The 21,237-nt window shown below is 60.4% G+C and overlaps 1 protein-coding gene across 1 annotated transcript; it reads right to left on the minus strand.

Annotated features, from left to right (window-relative positions):
- Positions 1-4,468: 4,468 nt before the first annotated feature.
- Positions 4,469-20,635, minus strand: leng8 (leukocyte receptor cluster (LRC) member 8). The gene is given in 8 exon segments (XM_072566670.1): positions 4,469-6,393; positions 12,530-12,737; positions 16,832-16,961; positions 18,001-18,069; positions 18,882-18,983; positions 19,700-20,045; positions 20,480-20,535; positions 20,537-20,635. Coding segments are annotated over 8 exon segments (1,173 nt in total). The 3' UTR covers positions 4,469-6,230.
- Positions 20,636-21,237: the final 602 nt, after the last annotated feature.

A 21,237-nucleotide genomic window follows, 5' to 3' on the forward strand; every position in this document is an offset into this window, starting at 1 on the left:
TTTTCTCTGGAGCCTCAGAGGTTGTGAGGTGACCTCATAGAGTTTTATAAAATCATGAGGGACATGAATTGGATAAATAGATAACGTCTTTTCCCTGTGGTGGGTGAGTCCAGAACTAGAGGGCATAGGTTTACAGTGAGAGGGGAAAGATATAAAAGGGACCTAAGGGTCACCTTTTTCACACAGAGGGTGGTACATGTCTGGAATGAGCTGCCAGAGGAAGTGATGGAGGCTGGTACAATTGCATCATTTAAAAGGCATCTGGAAGGGTATATGAACAGTCAGGACTTAGAGGGCTATGGGCTGGGTACTGGAAGATGGGACTGGATTAGGTTGGGATATCTGATTAGCATGGGTGAGTTAGACTGAAGACTCTGTTTCCGTGCTGTATATCTCAATGACTCTCTGACCACAATAAATCTCTGCAAGATGTGTCACGGTAACTCAATAGTTACGGACTTGGTGGTATTCCCAGTCTTGGGTGGCTGTGAGGAGTTTGCACATTCACCATATGCCTGCTTTGCTTTCTGCTGAGTGCTCCAGTTTCTTCCCACAGTCCAAAGATGTGCAGGTTAAGTGGATCAGCCATGTTAAGTTGCCCTAATATTGTCCAGCGATGTGCTTTGTTAATGACAGGAGGTAAGGTGGGTTGCTGTGTTAGTGCAAACTCAGTGGGCCAAACAGCTGCATTCATGACTGTAGGAATTTTCTCAGCTTCCAACTTATCAACCAACTGTCAAATCAGATGTTTCCCTCCGTCCTTTTCACAATGTAGCTGACAGCTTTCAATTCTGGCTGTAATTGAATGTTTCTGCTTCTCGGAAGGTAAGTGATCATTTGGGCTTCTCTGTCTGAGGATGACCATCTCTGATTCTCTGCCTGTAAGTAACCATATGTGTCCCTCGGCCCGAGGATGACCATTTCTGTCCCTCTGCCCGAGGATGACCATTTCCGTCCCTGTGCCCGAGGATGACCATTTCCGTCCCTCTGTCTGAGGATGACCATTTCCGTCCCTCTGCCCGAGGATGACCATTTCCGTCCCTCTGCCCGAGGATGACCATTTCCGTCCCTGTGTCCGAGGATGACCATTTCCGTCCCTCTCCCTGAGGATGACCATTTCCGTCCCTGTGTCCGAGGATGACCATTTCCGTCCCTGTGTCCGAGGATGACCATTTCCGTCCCTCTCCCTGAGGATGACCATTTCCGTCCCTCTCCCTGAGGATGACCATTTCCGTCCCTCTCCCTGAGGATGACCATTTCCGTCCCTCTGCCCGAGGATGACCATTTCCGTCCCTCTGCCCGAGGATGACCATTTCCGTCCCTGTGTCCGAGGATGACCATTTCCGTCCCTCTCCCTGAGGATGACCATTTCCGTCCCTGTGTCCGAGGATGACCATTTCCGTCCCTGTGTCCGAGGATGACCATTTCCGTCCCTCTCCCTGAGGATGACCATTTCCGTCCCTCTCCCTGAGGATGACCATTTCCGTCCCTCTCCCTGAGGATGACCATTTCCGTCCCTCTCCCTGAGGATGACCATTTCCGTCCCTCTGCCCGAGGATGACCATTTCCGTCCCTCTGCCCGAGGATGACCATTTCCGTCCCTCTGCCCGAGGATGACCATTTCCGTCCCTCTGCCCGAGGATGACCATTTCCGTCCCTCGACCCGAGGATGACCATTTCCGTCCCTGTGTCTGAGGATGACCATTTCTGTCCCTCTGTCTGAGGATGACCATTTCCGTCCCTGTGTCTGAGGATGACCATTTCCGTCCCTCTGCCCGAGGATGACCATTTCTGTCCCTCTGTCTGAGGATGACCATTTCTGTCCCTGTCCCTGAGGATGACCATTTCTGTCCCTCTGTCTGAGGATGACCATTTCCGTCCGTGTCTGAGGATGACCATTTCCGTCCCTGTGTCTGAGGATGACCATTTCCGTCCCTGTGTCTGAGGATGACCATTTCCGTCCCTGTGTCTGAGGATGACCATTTCCGTCCCTGTGTCTGAGGATGACCATTTCCGTCCCCGTGTCTGAGGATGACCATTTCCGTCCCTCTGTCTGAGGATGACCATTTCCGTCCCTCTGTCTGAGGATGACCATTTCTGTCCCTCGGCCCGAGGATGACCATTTCCGTCCCGGTCCCTGAGGATGACCGTTTCTGATCCTGTCTGAGGATGACCATTTCCGTCCCTGTGTCTGAGGATGACCATTTCTGTCCCTCTGTCTGAGGATGACCATTTCCGTCCCTCTGCCCGAGGATGACCATTTCCATCCCTCGGCCCGAGGATGACCGTTTCTGATCCTGTCTGAGGATGACCATTTCCATCCCTGTGTCTGAGGATGACCATTTCTGTCCCTCTCCCTGAGGATGACCATTTCTGTCCCTCTCCCTGAGGATGACCATTTCCGTCCCTCTGCCCGAGGATGACCATTTCCGTCCCTCTGCCCGAGGATGACCATTTCCGTCCCTCTGCCCGAGGATGACCATTTCCGTCCCTCTGTCTGAGGATGACCATTTCCGTCCCTCTGTCTGAGGATGACCATTTCCGTCCCTCTGTCTGAGGATGACCATTTCCGTCCCTCTCCCTGAGGATGACCATTTCCGTCCCTCTCCCTGAGGATGACCATTTCCGTCCCTCTCCCTGAGGATGACCATTTCCGTCCCTCTCCCTGAGGATGACCATTTCCGTCCCTCTGCCCGATGATGACCATTTCCGTCCCTCTGCCCGAGGATGACCATTTCCGTCCCTCTGCCCGAGGATGACCATTTCCGTCCCTCTGCCCGAGGATGACCATTTCTGATCCTGTCTGAGAATGGCCACAGTTGTTTCTGTCAGTGATTTTTCCTGTTTATCTGAGAACAGTCATTTGTTTCGGTCATGACTATTTTTGTTTTTCCTCTTAGTTACCGTCTGTTTTGCTCAGTCTGGAAATGACCATTTCTGTTTCCCTGACCGAGACTGAATATTTCTGTTCGTCTGTCTGTAAGTGAGTTTTCTGTTTGTCTGTGACCGTTTCTGTTCCTCTTATTTGTTAATGAACACATTTGCCCGCAAATGACCACTCTGTTGCTCCGAGAATGTGCATTTCTGCTTCTGTTAGTGACTGTTGTGGGTTCTCTATCTGAGAACAACCCCTTCTGTTTCCCTGCGTGTGACTGAACAGTTTTGTGCCTGTGACCGAGTGATTTACTTCTGTCAGTGACCATTGCTGTTTCTCTGTTTGTAAGTGACCGTTTCTGTTTATCTGCCTGTTGGTAACAGTTTCTGCTTATGTCTGTAGCTGACTTCCCATTTCTCTGCTGGAGAATTCAAGTTTGTCTCTGTCTTGAGAATTTCTGTCTTCTTTCTCTGGCAGAGACTGACTGGTTCTGGTTCTCTCTCTGAGGGAGCCAGTTTTTCTGAGCGAGTTTCAGGTTTTCTCTGGGAGTGACCTGCTGTTTCTCTCAGGTTGACAATTTCTGCTACACTGTGAAGGAGTTTCTGTTCCTCCCTCAGCGTGACAGATTTTGTATTTCTCTCAGAATGGCCTTCTGTTCCTCTGTCTTGCTGTCTGTGCGTGACAGCTTCTGCTTCTCAAGAGTGTGACAGTTTGGTTGTCTTGTGGGTGAACGTCTGCTTCTCTCAGCTTTTCTCTAAGTGAGACACTGCTGGTTTTTGCTCAGTGACAGTGTCTGATCCTCTGTGGGTGTGAGTGTTTCTCTTTTGATGAGTTTCTGTTTCTCTCTGACAGTTTCTGTCTTGGTTTGTCAGAGAGTGAGCATTTCGGTTTCTCTCCCTGGGTGCGTCTGAGAGTTTGTTTCTCTGTGTTTCTGTTTCTCTGGGCTGGTGAGCAATGGTTTAATTTCTCTCTCTGGATTTGTTGGAGTTTCTGCCTTCAGTTTTGAGTTTGCTTCACCTCAGTTCCTGTTTCTATCTGAGCGAATTTGTTTCTCGCAGCAAGTGACCATTTCTGTTTCTCTGCCCGAGAGTGACAGTTCGATCAAGTGATCGTTTCTGTATCTCCACAGAGTGACAGAAACAGGGACAGCACGCCATGAGACACAGAATATAGTCTCCTGGATATAGAATGACAAGCCAATTAGAGCAAAACGTGAGAAAAGATTTTATTGCAGACACTGGGCGACAGAAATTCAAATAAAAATAAAACATTATTCACTCTGTAAAAAGTCTGGTTAGGAGCGGGGTTGGGGAGGAGGGGTGAGGGGGGGTAGAAAGGGTGGGGGGGAAAAGAGGGTCGAAATGAAACAGAAACAGCGTCCAAAGTGCAGGAGAGGGAGGCGGGGTTAGGGAACAGAATCCATTGGCTGGAAGTGGTTGTAGGGGAGGGAGGGAGAGGCAAGCGGGTGAAGTGGGGAGGGCGTGGGGAAAAGGAGAAGGCGGCTGGAAACTGGGGGCTGGGGGAAGGTGGGGGTGTAAGGTTAACCTGGGACGACTCGTCAGCAGCAGCGGTACTGGGAGGGGGAGCGGGGGGGGGGGGGGGGGGCTGTGGGGTTTCTCAGGCCGCTGTAACGCCCCCACCTCTCTTCCACATCACTCCCCTTCTCCTCCGTGCCCTCCCATGCCTCACCTCCCCCCCACCCCACCGCCCAACCAAAGACCACCTTTCCCCAGCTTCCAATCGCAGCCGGGACATCAAGACGCACAGATGGGACATCCTCGTATCTATATATATTATTTCTTCTCTTCTTCAAAACAAAAACAGGGGGGAAAAAAAAGGAAAGGAAATTGAGAAACACTGACTCATCCTCCGACGACAGCGGGGGTTCTACACAAACGCAAGTCCCTTCGGTCTCACACCGTCGCTGGATTGTTGATGGATGGGCCCCAGTGCTGGTGGTGGTGGTGGGGGGGGGTGGTGATGGGCCAGGGTCGATCAATCGTTGGGACCCTCTGCTCTTCATTCCAAACACAACGCTGTCCCCCCCCACTCCTCTCTCTCTTGCCCTCTGCATTCCACATCCGGCGTCACTCACTCACTCTCTCTCTCTCACTGCGGTTTGATCGTTTCTCACTCTCTCTTTTGCTTCTCTGCAAACTTCATTCGGCGTTTTGGATTTCTGCCATTTTCATTTCTCGTTCCACGACGTCGCTCTCTCTGGGTGCTAGCCATAGAGAGAGAGAGAGAGAGAGAGAGAGAGAATGTAGGAGGGGAGGAGCGAGAAGAGGGATCAGGTAGAGAAAGAGAGAGAGAGAGAGAAAGAGAGAAAACAAAACTGAAACATAGTTAGCGTCTCGCCATGAACAGGTACGTCAAAAAACAATATAGACACATACAAGAAAACCTTTTTTTTTTACAAAGTCTGACTTGATTGCTAAAAAATAAGACAACAAGAGGGACGATGAGGATGAGGTGGGGGTGGGGGGGGGGAAGGAGAGGGAGCGGAGGGCGATAGGAGAGAAGACATGGTTCATTTCTGGACGTCAGGGGCTGTACAAATGGTTAAAAAGGTTGTGAAATACACATCTTTTATCTCTATATATAAATATACACAGACATTATGTACACAGGATTAATTCATACACACCAGTACACTCCACACCAACTCCACCCCCCCCCCCTCCCCCCCAACCCCCAACAAAAGCCACAATCTCTTCACATTCCCGAGATTTGGCCAGAGTGAGCCCGGGTTGAAGGCTGAGCATTCCGGAAACCCCTCGACCGGGGAGGCAGAAATACTGGGACACGATCACCGCCCCCCCACCACCCCCCCCCCCCCCATTTCTCTTCCTGGGGAAGGAGGGCCACAGACTCAAGAGGGGAAGCGGGCGGAGGAAACACCCAAGAGAGGGAGGCGCGATTTCAGGACTGAGTGGAGCGGGACGGGAATCACACAACACGTTCACCTTCTGCTCCCCCACCTCCCCTTTCTCCTCCCACCTTCTACGCCAACATAACCACAAGCCCTGCCACACCCCCCCACCCCCAAACGGGGGAAGATTAACAAAACCAGAAATGAGGGGGGGAAAAAAAAACAGAAACTCATGCCCCCGACAATCGATATCCAAAAAAGGGGGTTGGGGGTGGGGGGTTGGGGGTGGGGGAGGGACGTTAAATATCAGCAAGATGGGGCGAACGCGGAGGACGGGAGTGGAGAGGCAAGGAGACGGGATGTCGGAGGAGAGTTGGCGGATTGTCGGAGAGGGATGGCTCAGGTACACTCTGACCCCCCCCACCTCCACCTCCACCTCCCCAGCCCAGCCCACCCCAGCGTCAGACACAGGCCGGGAGAGGGTCAGAAATTCGCCGTCTGCAAGGCGCTCTGCTTGCAGTCGATCTTGGTGCTATCGGATCCGAGAAAGGTGAGAGCCAGTGAGCTCAGGAACCCTTGACACTCCTCCTCGCTTTCGAAGGCCAGTTCGGACTGCACGTAGGAGACGGGCAATGCTGGCCGGTAACTGGATGGCAGGAGAGAGAGAGAGCGAGAGGAAAGAGAAACGTGGGCAAAAAACAGGTTAGCAAGAGACAATGGAAACAGACGCGTCGACATAACCGGCACGCAAAACATAAACGATAAAGAGATGGGCAGTATAGATAGGAACCCTGGTTCCAACACCGTCTGAGACATGAGGGCATATGGGGGCCCATGTGCATAGACCAATATACACAGTATTTGCGAACACACACACACACACACACACACACACACACAGAGGGAGAGAAACAGAAACCGTCACTCACACAGACAGAAACCACATCTGTCACTCAGAGGGAAAAACAGAAACTCGAAGCAGCACGAACAACCACTCAAAAGGTACAGAAACCACCGTCGTGGGAAACAGAAACTGCCACTCTCACAGACACAGTCGCTCACGGGCAGAGAGGAAGTCAGACGCGGTCTCTCGTGGGCACAGAGGAGGTGAGGCGCAGTCACTCTCAGGCAGACACACAGACAGGCGCAGTTGCTCAGAGGCAGAGAGACAGACTGGCACAGTCGCTCTCAGGCAGAGAGACAGACAGGCACAGTCGCTCTCAGGCAGACACACAGACAAGCGCAGTTGCTCAGAGGCAGAGAGACAGACTGGCACAGCAACTCTCACACAGAGAGACAGGAACCGTCACTATCAAGCAGAGAGACAGGCAGGCGGAGTCGCTGTCAGGCAGAGAGACACAGGCACAGTCGCTCTCGGGCAGAGAGACAGACAGGCACAGTCGCTCTCAGGCAGAGAGACAGACTGGCACAGCAACTCTCACACAGAGAGACAGGAACCGTCACTATCAAGCAGAGAGACAGACAGGCACAGTGGCTGTCGGGCAGAGAGACAGACAGGCACAGTGGCTCTCGGGCAGAGAGACAGACAGGCACAGTCACTCAGTCAGAGACAGGCACAGCCACTCACACAGAGAGACAGGAACCATCACTATCAAGCAGAGAGACAGACAGACGTAGTCGCTGTCAGGCAGAGAGACAGACAGGCACAGTCGCTGTCGGGCAGAGAGACAGACAGGCGCAGTCACACAGGCAAAGAGACAGACAGGCACAGAGACTGACAGGCACAGCCACTCTCTCTCAGACAGAGAGACAGGCGCAGTTGCTGTCGGGCAGAGAGACACAGGAAAACAGCCGCTCTTGGGCAGAGAGACATACAGGCACAGAGACTGACAGGCACAGCCACTCTCTCACAGACAGAGAGACAGGCGCAGTCGCTGTCGGGCAGAGAGACAGACAGGCACAGTCGCTGTCGGGCAGAGAGACAGACAGGCGCAGTCACACAGGCAAAGAGACAGACAGGCACAGAGACTGACAGGCACAGCCACTCTCTCTCAGACAGAGAGACAGGCGCAGTCGCTGTCGGGCAGAGAGACACAGGAAAACAGCCGCTCTTGGGCAGAGAGACATACAGGCACAGAGACTGACAGGCACAGCCACTCTCTCACAGACAGAGAGACAGGCGCAGTCGCTGTCGGGCAGAGAGACACAAGAAAACAGTCGCTCTCGGGCAGAGGGACACAGGCACAGCAGCTCTCGGGCAGAGAGACAGATAGGCGCAGTTGCTCCGACGCAGAGAGAAAGACACAGTCACTCTCAGGCTGGCAGAGAGGCAGGCAAAGTCATTCATGAGCGGGCAGAGAGACAGGCAGGCACAGACGCTCTCGGGCAGAGAGACAGACAGGCACAGTGGCACTCGGGCAGACAGACAGGCACAGTGGCACTCGGGCAGACAGACAGGCACAGTGGCACTCGGGCAGACAGACAGGCACAGTGGCACTCGGGCAGACAGACAGACAGGCACAGTGGCACTCGGGCAGACAGACAGACAGGCACAGTGGCACTCGGGCAGACAGACAGACAGGCACAGTGGCACTCGGGCAGACAGACAGACAGGCACAGTGGCACTCGGGCAGACAGACAGACAGGCACAGTGGCACTCGGGCAGACAGACAGACAGGCACAGTGGCACTCGGGCAGACAGACAGACAGGCACAGTGGCACTCGGGCAGACAGACAGACAGGCACAGTGGCACTCGGGCAGACAGACAGACAGGCACAGTGGCACTCGGGCAGACAGACAGACAGGCACAGTGGCACTCGGGCAGACAGACAGACAGGCACAGTGGCACTCGGGCAGACAGACAGACAGGCACAGTGGCACTCGGGCAGACAGACAGACAGGCACAGTGGCACTCGGGCAGACAGACAGACAGGCACAGTGGCACTCGGGCAGACAGACAGACAGGCACAGTGGCACTCGGGCAGACAGACAGACAGGCACAGTGGCACTCGGGCAGACAGACAGACAGGCACAGTGGCACTCGGGCAGACAGACAGACAGGCACAGTGGCACTCGGGCAGACAGACAGACAGGCACAGTGGCACTCGGGCAGACAGACAGACAGGCACAGTGGCACTCGGGCAGACAGACAGACAGGCACAGTGGCACTCGGGCAGACAGACAGACAGGCACAGTGGCACTCGGGCAGACAGACAGACAGGCACAGTGGCACTCGGGCAGACAGACAGACAGGCACAGTGGCACTCGGGCAGACAGACAGACAGGCACAGTGGCACTCGGGCAGACAGACAGACAGGCACAGTGGCACTCGGGCAGACAGACAGACAGGCACAGTGGCACTCGGGCAGACAGACAGACAGGCACAGTGGCACTCGGGCAGACAGACAGACAGGCACAGTGGCACTCGGGCAGACAGACAGACAGGCACAGTGGCACTCGGGCAGACAGACAGACAGGCACAGTGGCACTCGGGCAGACAGACAGACAGGCACAGTGGCACTCGGGCAGACAGACAGACAGGCACAGTGGCACTCGGGCAGACAGACAGACAGGCACAGTGGCACTCGGGCAGACAGACAGACAGGCACAGTGGCACTCGGGCAGACAGACAGACAGGCACAGTGGCACTCGGGCAGACAGACAGACAGGCACAGTCGCACTCGGGCAGACAGACAGACAGGCACAGTGGCACTCGGGCAGACAGACAGACAGGCACAGTCGCACTCGGGCAGACAGACAGACAGGCACAGTCGCACTCGGGCAGACAGACAGACAGGCACAGTCGCACTCGGGCAGACAGACAGACAGGCACAGTCGCACTCGGGCAGACAGACAGACAGGCACAGTCGCACTCGGGCAGACAGACAGACAGGCACAGCCGCACTCGGGCAGACAGACAGACAGGCACAGTCGCTCTCGGGCAGACAGACAGGTCCAGTCGCACTGAGGCAGACAGACAGGTCCAGTCGCACTGAGGCAGGCAGACAGACAGGTCCGGTCGCACTGAGGCAGGCAGACAGACAGGTCCGGTCGCACTGAGGCAGGCAGACAGACAGGTCAGGTCGCACTGAGGCAGGCAGACAGACAGGTCAGGTCGCACTGAGGCAGGCAGACAGACAGGTCCAGTCGCACTGAGGCAGGCAGACAGACAGGTCCAGTCGCACTGAGGCAGGCAGACAGACAGGTCCAGTCGCACTGAGGCAGGCAGACAGACAGGTCCAGTCGCACTGAGGCAGGCAGACAGACAGGTCCAGTCGCACTGAGGCAGGCAGACAGACAGGTCCAGTCGCACTGAGGCAGGCAGACAGACAGGTCCAGTCGCACTGAGGCAGGCAGACAGACAGGTCCAGTCGCACTGAGGCAGGCAGACAGACAGGTCCAGTCGCACTGAGGCAGGCAGACAGACAGGTCCAGTCGCACTGAGGCAGGCAGACAGACAGGTCCAGTCGCACTGAGGCAGGCAGACAGACAGGTCCAGTCGCACTGAGGCAGGCAGACAGACAGGTCCAGTCGCACTGAGGCAGGCAGACAGACAGGTCCAGTCGCACTGAGGCAGGCAGACAGACAGGTCCAGTCGCACTGAGGCAGGCAGACAGACAGGTCCAGTCGCACTGAGGCAGGCAGACAGACAGGTCCAGTCGCACTGAGGCAGGCAGACAGACAGGTCCAGTCGCACTGAGGCAGGCAGACAGACAGGTCCAGTCGCACTGAGGCAGGCAGACAGACAGGTCCAGTCGCACTGAGGCAGGCAGACAGACAGGTCCAGTCGCACTGAGGCAGGCAGACAGACAGGTCCAGTCGCACTGAGGCAGGCAGACAGACAGGTCCAGTCGCACTGAGGCAGGCAGACAGACAGGTCCAGTCGCACTGAGGCAGGCAGACAGACAGGTCCAGTCGCACTGAGGCAGGCAGACAGACAGGTCCAGTCGCACTGAGGCAGGCAGACAGACAGGTCCAGTCGCACTGAGGCAGGCAGACAGACAGGTCCAGTCGCACTGAGGCAGGCAGACAGACAGGTCCAGTCGCACTGAGGCAGGCAGACAGACAGGTCCAGTCGCACTGAGGCAGGCAGACAGACAGGTCCAGTCGCACTGAGGCAGGCAGACAGACAGGTCCAGTCGCACTGAGGCAGGCAGACAGACAGGTCCAGTCGCACTGAGGCAGGCAGACAGGACAGGTCCAGTCGCACTGAGGCAGGCAGACAGACAGGTCCAGTCGCACTGAGGCAGGCAGACAGACAGGTCCAGTCGCACTGAGGCAGGCAGACAGACAGGTCCAGTCGCACTGAGGCAGGCAGACAGACAGGTCCAGTCGCACTGAGGCAGGCAGACAGACAGGTCCAGTCGCACTGAGGCAGACAGACAGACAGGTCCAGTCGCACTGAGGCAGGCAGACAGACAGGGTCCAGTCGCACTGAGGCAGGCAGACAGACAGGTCCAGTCGCACTGAGGCAGACAGACAGACAGGTCCAGGTCCAGTCGCACTGAGGCAGGCAGACAGACAGGTCCAGTCGCACTGAGGCAGACAGACAGACAGACAGGCCCAGTCGCACTGAGGCAGGCAGACAGGCCCAGTCGCACTGAGGCAGGCAGACAGGCACAGTCGCACTGAGGCAGGCAGACAGGCACAGTCGCACTGAGGCAGGCAGACAGACAGGTCCAGTCGCACTGAGGCAGACAGACAGACAGACAGGTCCAGTCGCACTGAGGCAGGCAGACAGACAGGTCCAGTCGCACTGAGGCAGGCAGACAGACAGGTCCAGTCACACTGAGGCAGACAGACAGACAGACAGGTCCAGTCGCACTGAGGCAGGCAGACAGACAGGTCCAGTCGCACTGAGGCAGACAGACAGACAGACAGGCCCAGTCGCACTGAGGCAGGCAGACAGGCACAGTCGCACTGAGGCAGGCAGACAGACAGGTCCAGTCGCACTGAGGCAGGCAGACAGACAGGCACAGTCGCACTGAGGCAGACAGACAGACAGGCCCAGTCACACTGAGGCAGACAGACAGACCCAGTCACACTGTGGCGGCGACAGACACAATCACTCTCAGAGAACCTGCCCCACACAGCCAGAAACATTAAGTCACTCAGACAGAAACTGCAATGGTCCCACTGAAGACTGGGTGACCTTGGCAGACCAGGAGTATGGGACCCACTGGGTAACAGCCAGTCAGTAATCCATCAGGCAGTATGGAAGGAGAGTAGGCTCTGGGTGTGTGGTCTGTCACACTGACGGGGGGGGGGGGGGGGGGGGGGGGGGGGGGGGGGAAATGTGAACACACTTACCCAGAATAGTGCAGACCAGGAAGCTGCCACTCCACAGCAGCGAGCACAGGGATCTCCTCTCTCCTCCAAACAGTTGCAACTCACCCCAGAAACCCAACCCACTTTCCCCCCCCCCCCACCCCACCCGCCGGGAACCCCCACCCCCTCGCTCCCCCCTCCCTTCCCGCCAGGATCCCACCTCCCTCCCTTCCCTCCCTCCCTTCGTGCCGGGATCAGTCAACCCCACTCCCCGCCAGGATCCGCCCCCACCGCTGGGAACCCACGGCTCCCACCCCCCGCCCCCCTTCCCCGCAGGGATCCCACTGCACCCTCACTACCCCCTCCACCTGGATCGCACCCTCTCAGCCCCCAACTTGTTGCCACTTCCATTCGGATTCGCCACTACCGGGTCGGCCCCTCCCTCTCAATGAACCCCCCCCCCCCCCCCCCCCCATCACCACCCCTCATTCGGGATTCTCCATCCCCTCCCCCTCCCGTTGCTACCCCACCTTCCCCGCAGCGAAGGACGTACGTTTTCAGCATAGCCTTGAGAGCCTGCTTCCTCTCCCGCTCCACGAACTTGGCGACCAGGCGGGCGGACATGTTCGGGGCCTCCCGGTACAACCGGAAGAAGCGATGGTAGTTGCACAGGGCCCAGGCGGCTCGCAGAGCGAGAGCATGGGCCACACACGGCTCCGACTTCAGCTCCCGGCTGAGGAAGGCCAACTCCGTGGTGATGTCTGCCAGGGACACAGAGTGGGGGGGGTCAAACTGGGGGCTGAGGAAGGAAGGACACACACACAGGGGTCGGGGGGTGAGGAAGGAAGGACACTCACACAGGGGGGGTCGGGGGGGGTCTGAGGAAGGAAGGACACACACACAGGGGGGGGGTCGGGGGGGGGTCTGAGGAAGGAAGGACACACACACAGGGGGGGTCGGGGGGGTGAGGAAGGAAGGACACACACACAGGGGGGTCGGGGGGGGTGAGGAAGGAAGGACACTCACACAGGGGGGGTCGGGGGGGTCTGAGGAAGGAAGGACACTCACACAGGGGGGGTCGGGGGGGTCTGAGGAAGGAAGGACACTCACACAGGGGGGGTCGGGGGGGGTCTGAGGAAGGAAGGACACACAGGGGGGGTCGGGGGGGGTGAGGAAAGGAAGGACACACACACAGGGGGGGTCGGGGGGGGGTCTGAGGAAGGACACTCACACAGGGGGGGTCGGGGGGGTGAGGAAGGAAGGACACTCACACAGGGGGGGTCGGGGGGGTCTGAGGAAGGAAGGACACTCACACAGGGGGGGTCGGGGGGGGTCTGAGGAAGGAAGGACACACAGGGGGGGTCGGGGGGGGTGAGGAAGGAAGGACACACACACAGGGGGGGTCGGGGGGGGTCTGAGGAAGGAAGGACACACACACAGGGGGGGTCGGGGGGGGGTGAGGAAGGAAGGACACACACACAGGGGGGGGTCGGGGGGGGTCTGAGGAAGGACACTCACACAGGGGGGGTCGGGGGGGTCTGAGGAAGGAAGGACACTCACACAGGGGGGGTCGGGGGGTGAGGAAGGAAGGACACTCACACAGGGGGGGGTCGGGGGGGTCTGAGGAAGGAAGGACACTCACACAGGGGGGGTCGGGGGGGGTCTGAGGAAGGAAGGACACTCACACAGGGGGGGTCGGGGGGGGGTGAGGAAGGAAGGACACTCACACAGGGGGGGTCGGGGGGGGTCTGAGGAAGGACACTCACACAGGGGGGGTCGGGGGGGGGTGAGGAAGGAAGGACACTCACACAGGGGGGGTCGGGGGGGGGTGAGGAAGGAAGGACACACACAGGGGGGGGGTCGGGGGGGTCTGAGGAAGGAAGGACACTCACACAGGGGGGGTCGGGGGGGGGGTGAGGAAGGACACTCACACAGGGGGGGGTCGGGGGGGTCTGAGGAAGGAAGGACACTCACACAGGGGGGGGTCGGGGGGGGTCTGAGGAAGGAAGGACACTCACAGGGGGGGGGTCGGGGGGGGTCTGAGGAAGGAAGGACACTCACACAGGGGGGGTCGGGGGGGGGTGAGGAAGGACACTCACACGGGGGGGGTCGGGGGGGGGTGAGGAAGGACACACACACACGGGGGGTCGGGGGGGGTGAGGAAGGAAGGACACACACACAGGGGGGGTCGGGGGGGGGGTGAGGAAGGAAGGACACTCACACAGGGGGGGTCGGGGGGGGTGAGGAAGGACACTCACACAGGGGGGGTCGGGGGGGGTCTGAGGAAGGACACTCACACAGGGGGGGGGTCGGGGGGGGTCTGAGGAAGGAAGGACACACACACAGGGGGGGGTCGGGGGGGGTCTGAGGAAGGAAGGACACACACACAGGGGGGGGTCGGGGGGGGGTGAGGAAGGAAGGACACACACAGGGGGGGTCGGGGGGGGTGAGGAAGGAAGGACACTCACACAGGGGGGGGTCGGGGGGGGGTGAGGAAGGAAGGACACACACACAGGGGGGGGTCGGGGGGGTGAGGAAGGAAGGACACTCACACAGGGGGGGGTCGGGGGGGGTGAGGAAGGAAGGACACTCACACAGGGGGGGGTCGGGGGGGTCTGAGGAAGGAAGGACACTCACACAGGGGGGGGTCGGGGGGGTGAGGAAGGAAGGACACTCACACAGGGGGGGGGTCGGGGGGGGTGAGGAAGGAAGGACACTCACACAGGGGGGGTCGGGGGGGGTCTGAGGAAGGAAGGACACTCACACAGGGGGGGGTCGGGGGGGTGAGGAAGGAAGGACACACACACAGGGGGGTCGGGGGGGGTCTGAGGAAGGACACACACACAGGGGGGGTCGGGGGGGTCTGAGGAAGGACACTCACACAGGGGGGGGTCGGGGGGGTCTGAGGAAGGAAGGACACTCACAGGGGGGGGTCGGGGGGGGTCTGAGGAAGGAAGGACACACACACAGGGGGGGGGGGGGGGGGGGTGAGGAAGGAGGGGACACTCACACAGGGGGGGTCGGGGGGGTCTGAGGAAGGAAGGACACACACACAGGGGGGGTCGGGGGGGTGAGGAAGGAAGGACACACACACAGGGGGGGTCGGGGGGGGTCTGAGGAAGGAAGGACACACAGGGGGGGTCGGGGGGGGTGAGGAAGGAGGGACACTCACACAGGGGGGGTCGGGGGGGTCTGAGGAAGGAAGGACACACACACAGGGGGGGTCGGGGGGGGTCTGAGGAAGGAAGGGACACACACACAGGGGGGGGGTCGGGGGGGGTCTGAGGAAGGAAGGACACTCACGGGGGGGGGTCGGGGGGGGTCTGAGGAAGGAAGGACACACACACAGGGGGGGTCGGGGGGGTGAGGAAGGACACACACACAGGGGGGGTCGGGGGGGTCTGAGGAAGGAAGGACACACACACAGGGGGGGTCGGGGGGGTGAGGAAGGAAGGACACACACACAGGGGGGGTCGGGGGGGGTGAGGAAGGAAGGACACACACACAGGGGGGGTCGGGGGGGGTCTGAGGAAGGACACTCACACAGGGGGGGTCGGGGGGGGTGAGGAAGGAAGGACACACACACAGGGGGGGTCGGGGGGGTCTGAGGAAGGAAGGACACACAGGGGGGGTCGGGGGGGGTGAGGAAGGAAGGACACACACACAGGGGGGGTCGGGGGGGGTCTGAGGAAGGACACTCACACAGGGGGGGTCGGGGGGGGGTGAGGAAGGAAGGACACACACACAGGGGGGGGTCGGGGGGGTCTGAGGAAGGAAGGACACACAGGGGGGGTCGGGGGGGGGTGAGGAAGGAAGGACACACACACAGGGGGGGGTCGGGGCGGGTCTGAGGGAAGGACACTCACACAGGGGGGGTCGGGGGGGGTGAGGAAGGAAGGACACACACACACAGGGGGGGGTCGGGGGGGGTGAGGAAGGAAGGACACTCACAGGGGGGGGGTCGGGGGGGGTCTGAGGAAGGACACACACACAGGGGGGGGTCGGGGGGGTGAGGAAGGAAGGACACACACACAGGGGGGGTCGGGGGGGTCTGAGGAAGGAAGGACACTCACACAGGGGGGGTCGGGGGGGGGTCTGAGGAAGGACACTCACACAGGGGGGGTCGGGGGGGGTGAGGAAGGAAGGACACACACACAGGGGGGGGTCGGGGGGGTCTGAGGAAGGAAGGACACACAGGGGGGGTCGGGGGGGGGTGAGGAAGGAAGGACACTCACACAGGGGGGGTCGGGGGGGTCTGAGGAAGGAAGGACACTCACACAGGGGGGGTCGGGGGGGTCTGAGGAAGGAAGGACACTCACACAGGGGGGGGTCGGGGGGGGGTCTGAGGAAGGAAGGACACTCACACAGGGGGGGTCTGGGGGGGTCTGAGGAAGGAAGGACACTCACACAGGGGGGGGTCGGGGGGGTCTGAGGAAGGAAGGACACTCACACAGGGGGGGGTCGGGGGGGGTGAGGAAGGACACACACACAGGGGGGGTCGGGGGGGGGGGTGAGGAAGGACACACACAGGGGGGGGTCGGGGGGGTCTGAGGAAGGAAGGACACACACACAGGGGGGGGTCGGGGGGGGTGAGGAAGGAAGGACACACACAGGGGGGGTTGGGGGGGTCTGAGGAAGGAAGGACACACACACACAGGGGGGGTCGGGGGGGTCTGAGGAAGGAAGGACACACACACAGGGGGGGGTCGGGGGGGGTCTGAGGAAGGAAGGACACACACAGGGGGGGGTCGGGGGGGTCTGAGGAAGGAAGGACACACACAGGGGGGGTTGGGGGGGTCTGAGGAAGGAAGGACACACACACACAGGGGGGGTCGGGGGGTCGTCAGACTCTCACCTCCGGAGTTCTGGGTGAAGATGTAGTAGAGGATTCGGTATGCCGTGAATTCTCCGACGTTCCCAGGAAGGCTCTCCGCATACAGCGATTTCAGCTGGGTCTGGCACTGGTTGAATTCCTCATGGTCACCCTGCGTTCAGGGAAGAGGGGAGATAGACGGGGGGGGGGGGGGGGGGGGGAGAAGAGGGGAGATAGACGGGGGGGTGGTGGGGGGGGGGGGGAGAAGAGGGGAGATAGGTGGGAAGGGGAAGGGGAGGGGAGATGGGCGTGTGGTGGTTGTGGTGGGTGTAGAAGACGGACGAGGGGCGACGGGGGGGGGGGGGGGGGGGGGGGGGGGGGAAGCAAGAACACATTCAACATAACATCACTCCAACACATCCTACCCGGCACTGCACTGCCCAGGGCACCCCAGACCCCGCCACATGCACACAGCCTTACCTCCCCCCCCCTCCCCCCCCACACACACACACACACACACACACACACACACACACACACACACACAGCCTGACCGCACGCACACAGCCTGACACCCCCCCCCCCACACACACACAGCCTGACTGCACGCACACAGCCTGACACCCCCCCCACACACGCTCACACGCAGCCTGACCACCCCCCCACACACGCAGCCTGACCCCCCCCCACACACGCTCACACGCAGCCTGACCCCCCCCACACACGCTCACACGCAGCCTGACCACCCCCCCCCACACACACACGCTCACACGCAGCTTGACCACCCCCCCACACACGCAGCCTGACCCCCCCCCCACACACGCTCACACGCAGCCTGACCCCAACACACGCTCACACGCAGCCTGACCCCCCCCACACACGCTCACACGCAGCCTGACCCCCCCCCACACGCTCACACGCAGCCTGACCCCACACACGCTCACACGCAGCCTGACCCCACACACGCTCACACGCAGCCTGACCCCCACACGCAGCCTGACCCCACACACGCAGCCTGACCCTACACACGCAGCCTGACCCTACACACGCAGCCTGACCCCTACACACACACACACAGCCTGACCCTCTGACCCCACACGCGCACACACACAGCCTGACCCTCTGACCCCACACGCGCACACACACAGCCTGACCCTCTGACCCCACACGCGGTGCGCACACAGCCTGAACACTGTCAGAGAGACTCTTACCTTGTCCAGGGCTATCCGTGCGTGTGTCTCATAGACCTCCACTGTGAATTCGGTTCGTACCCCTTGGACCTGAAAGAGGCAGGAGCCAGCTAAGGTCAGACTCTCACTCACACACTCACAGTAAAGAACTCGGGTTACCAGAGCTCCCAGGGGTTGGGCCAAAGGGGTGGGAGGGAGCTTCTCTTCAAGCACAGGGGCTGGAGACCAACAGCGCACCAGGAGTCACAGCTCAAGTGACAGAGAGAAGGCAAACAGAGTGACCGAGCGAGATCGACGGGGGGTTGGGGTGGGACCCATCAGTCAGAGGGGGTATTCCAACCATCCAGCTCATCCCAGACACAGTTACAGAGATTAGAATATAGCACCCTGGAATCAGAGGGGCACACAGGATAGGGGTGATACAGGGAGGGAGGGGGTGACACAGGGAGGGAGGGAGGGGGTGACAGAGGAATTTATACAAGAGGGTGAGGGTTGTAGGAGGGGAGGGAGATAGGGAGGGATTGGAACAGGAGGGCGAGGGGTGTATGAGGGTGAGGGAGATAGGGAGGGATTGGAACAGGAGGGTGAGGAGTGTAGGAGGATGAGGGAGAGAGGGAGGGAGGGATTGGAACAGGAGGTGTTGGAGAAAGGGAGAGAGGGGGAGGATTGTAGGGGCTGGAGGTGGGGACAGAGATGGGGAGGTGAGTATTAAAATTATTCCCTGTACCAGCCTCCAGCACCCAATTGGGCAAAGAGGGGAGGAGAAGAATTCTCTCCTTGCCCCACCTTCAAAAGTGAGAGCTGTAGTTTCTCAGCCGCGACCCTCACCGTGTTCCCTAGACTCTGATGGACAGTTTTCGCCCCCACCCCCACCCCACCCCCGTTGCCCATTGCCCACGTACCGTCAGATCCTGTCGGATGGATTTAAGCTGCTCACAGGCAAAGGCGTAGTCCTGGTGGGTGGCCCAGTGAGTCTTCACCATGGCCAGGGACTTGCTGAGGACCTAGGGCACACACACAGGGGGAGATGGGGGGAGAGAGGGGGGGGGAAGAGGGGCGGGAAAGAGGGGGGGGAGGGGGGGCGGGAACGGGGGCGGGAACGGGGGGGGGAAAGGGGGCAGGAAAGGGGGGGCGGAGGGACGGGTAAGGGACGAGGGGGGGGGGGAGAGGGGTGGGAAAGGGGGGTTGAAGGGGGGGCGGAGGGGAGGGTAAGGGGGGGGATGGGGGGGAAGGGGGGCAGATGGGCGGGAAATGGGGGCACGGTGGGGCGGGGAAAGAGGGAGGAGAAGGGGCGGAGGGAAGAGTGTTTGAGCGGACAGAGGGGGTTAATGACAGAAGGAGTCAGAGGAATATTGGAAGGAGGAGAGAATGATGAGAGAAAGGGAGGTTTCTCCCAAGAGAGCAACACAACAATCATTACCCTGTCAGAGCACCCGAACCCCACCCTGAAACAATCCCAAACAAGGGGACCGTACGATGAGGAGGAGTGAGAGAGTGAGACAGTACGCACAAGCGAGAGGAGCAGCGAGAGAGATGGAGAGTGTGTAAGCAAGAGAGAGAGAGGGGGGGAGACAGAACGCACAAGGAAGAGAAAGAAAGCGAGAGAGAGAGACACACAGAGCGGGAGACAGAGAGAGAGCGGGGGGCAGTGCCGCGAGCGAGACACAGGCGCGCGCGAGCGAACGAGAGACAGAGACTGAGCGAGTGAACGAGAGCGCACCTTTTCTCTGCCACCACCCCCCCTCCCAACCGAGAGCTGGCACTTACCGGAACGGGGCCGCACGGTGGACGGGTCGGGGGCACAGGTGAGCCGGAGGTAATGTTTGGTGACCTCCTGGCTCGTGCCGATGATCTTGATGTGGTCCCAGTCGAGGGTGTCGGTGCTGCTGTCGAAGCTGTTGATCTGCAGCACCAGGGGCTCACTCCGCAGCCTCTTGGTGGGGCCGTGCTGGAAGCGAGCCGCGCGCCGTTGCTTCTTGAAGTCCTTGTCCGGGTCCTCGAACACCAGCTGGCCTGGCCTCTTCAGGCGCCTTCCCTTCCTCACCCCTCCCATCGTATCAAACTCCCTGTGGGTGGGGGGGAGGGAGGGGCAGGGCAAGGGGTTAGATCCGTAAGTAGCGCCCTGACCACTCAACACCCCCCCCCCCCCCACCCCCCAGCAGCACACCCAAGGTGCCAACACGCGAGCTGCTCTCTCGCTCGTGGCGGGAAACGTGGACGGCCAATCAGCGCCACAAGCAGGATCCTGCCACACAAGCCCCTCCCCGACTTCCCCTGTACATGTGACCAGGCCGGGGGGGGGGGGGGGATAGAGGGATCCGGACAACCTCGAGGGGAAAGGGGGTTCCCCAGCTGGGAGTGGAACAGGCTGAATGGCCAGTCGCTGGACTCACGAAACACTCTGTTGCTGGGCAGCTCCTCTGTTGGGGAAATCGCTGCACACGGAAGCAGGGGCGCCCCCACCCCCCCATCCCCACCCCCACAGGGGGCGGGGCCTTACCTGCGGGTCCTCTGCATACGCCCTCGGCCTCGGCCCCTGTCCAGTCGCCCTCGGCCCCCGACCCTTGTGCAGGGGCTTGCGGTAAACGGGCCGACTCTCACTGCCTGAGTACGAGCTGCTGTCAGACTCTGAGCTCGAGCCACTGTCACTGAACATACATGAGGGCGGCGGGGTGGGGGCAGAGACACAGACAGCGGCGGCGGGGGGGGTGGAGGAGGAGAGAGAGAGAGAGAGAGAGAGAGAGAGAGAGCCATCAATCCTGGAGGCAGTGCTGGAGTAGGAGGGATCTCGAGGGTGATGTAGAGATGGAGAGACCAGTGCGCAACCCGACAGAGTGCTGGAGTGTCGCACGAGGGAGACAGGGGGTGGGGAGGGGAACGAGAGGGGGTCGTAGGGAGGGAACGTCGTGGGGGGGGGGCGGGGAGGGAACGAGGGGGGGTCGCGGGGAGGGAACGAGGGGGGGGTCGCGGGGAGGGAACGAGGGGGGGCGCGGGGAGGGAACGAGGGGGGGGCGCGGGGAGGGAACGAGGGGGGGCGCGGGGAGGGAACGAGGGGGGGCGCGGGGAGGGAACGAGGGGGGGCGCGGGGAGGGAACGAGAGGGGGCGCGGGGAGGGAACGAGAGGGGGGCGCGGGGAGGGAACGAGAGGGGGGCGCGGGGAGGGAACGAGGGGGGGGCGCGGGGAGGGAACGAGGGGGTGCGTGGGGAGGGAAACATGGGGGGTCTGGGGAGTGAATGCATTGGCAGCGAGCGCGGGTG

This window comes from Chiloscyllium punctatum, chromosome 52, assembly GCF_047496795.1.
Source record: "Chiloscyllium punctatum isolate Juve2018m chromosome 52, sChiPun1.3, whole genome shotgun sequence".
Lineage (NCBI taxonomy): Eukaryota > Metazoa > Chordata > Chondrichthyes > Orectolobiformes > Hemiscylliidae > Chiloscyllium > Chiloscyllium punctatum.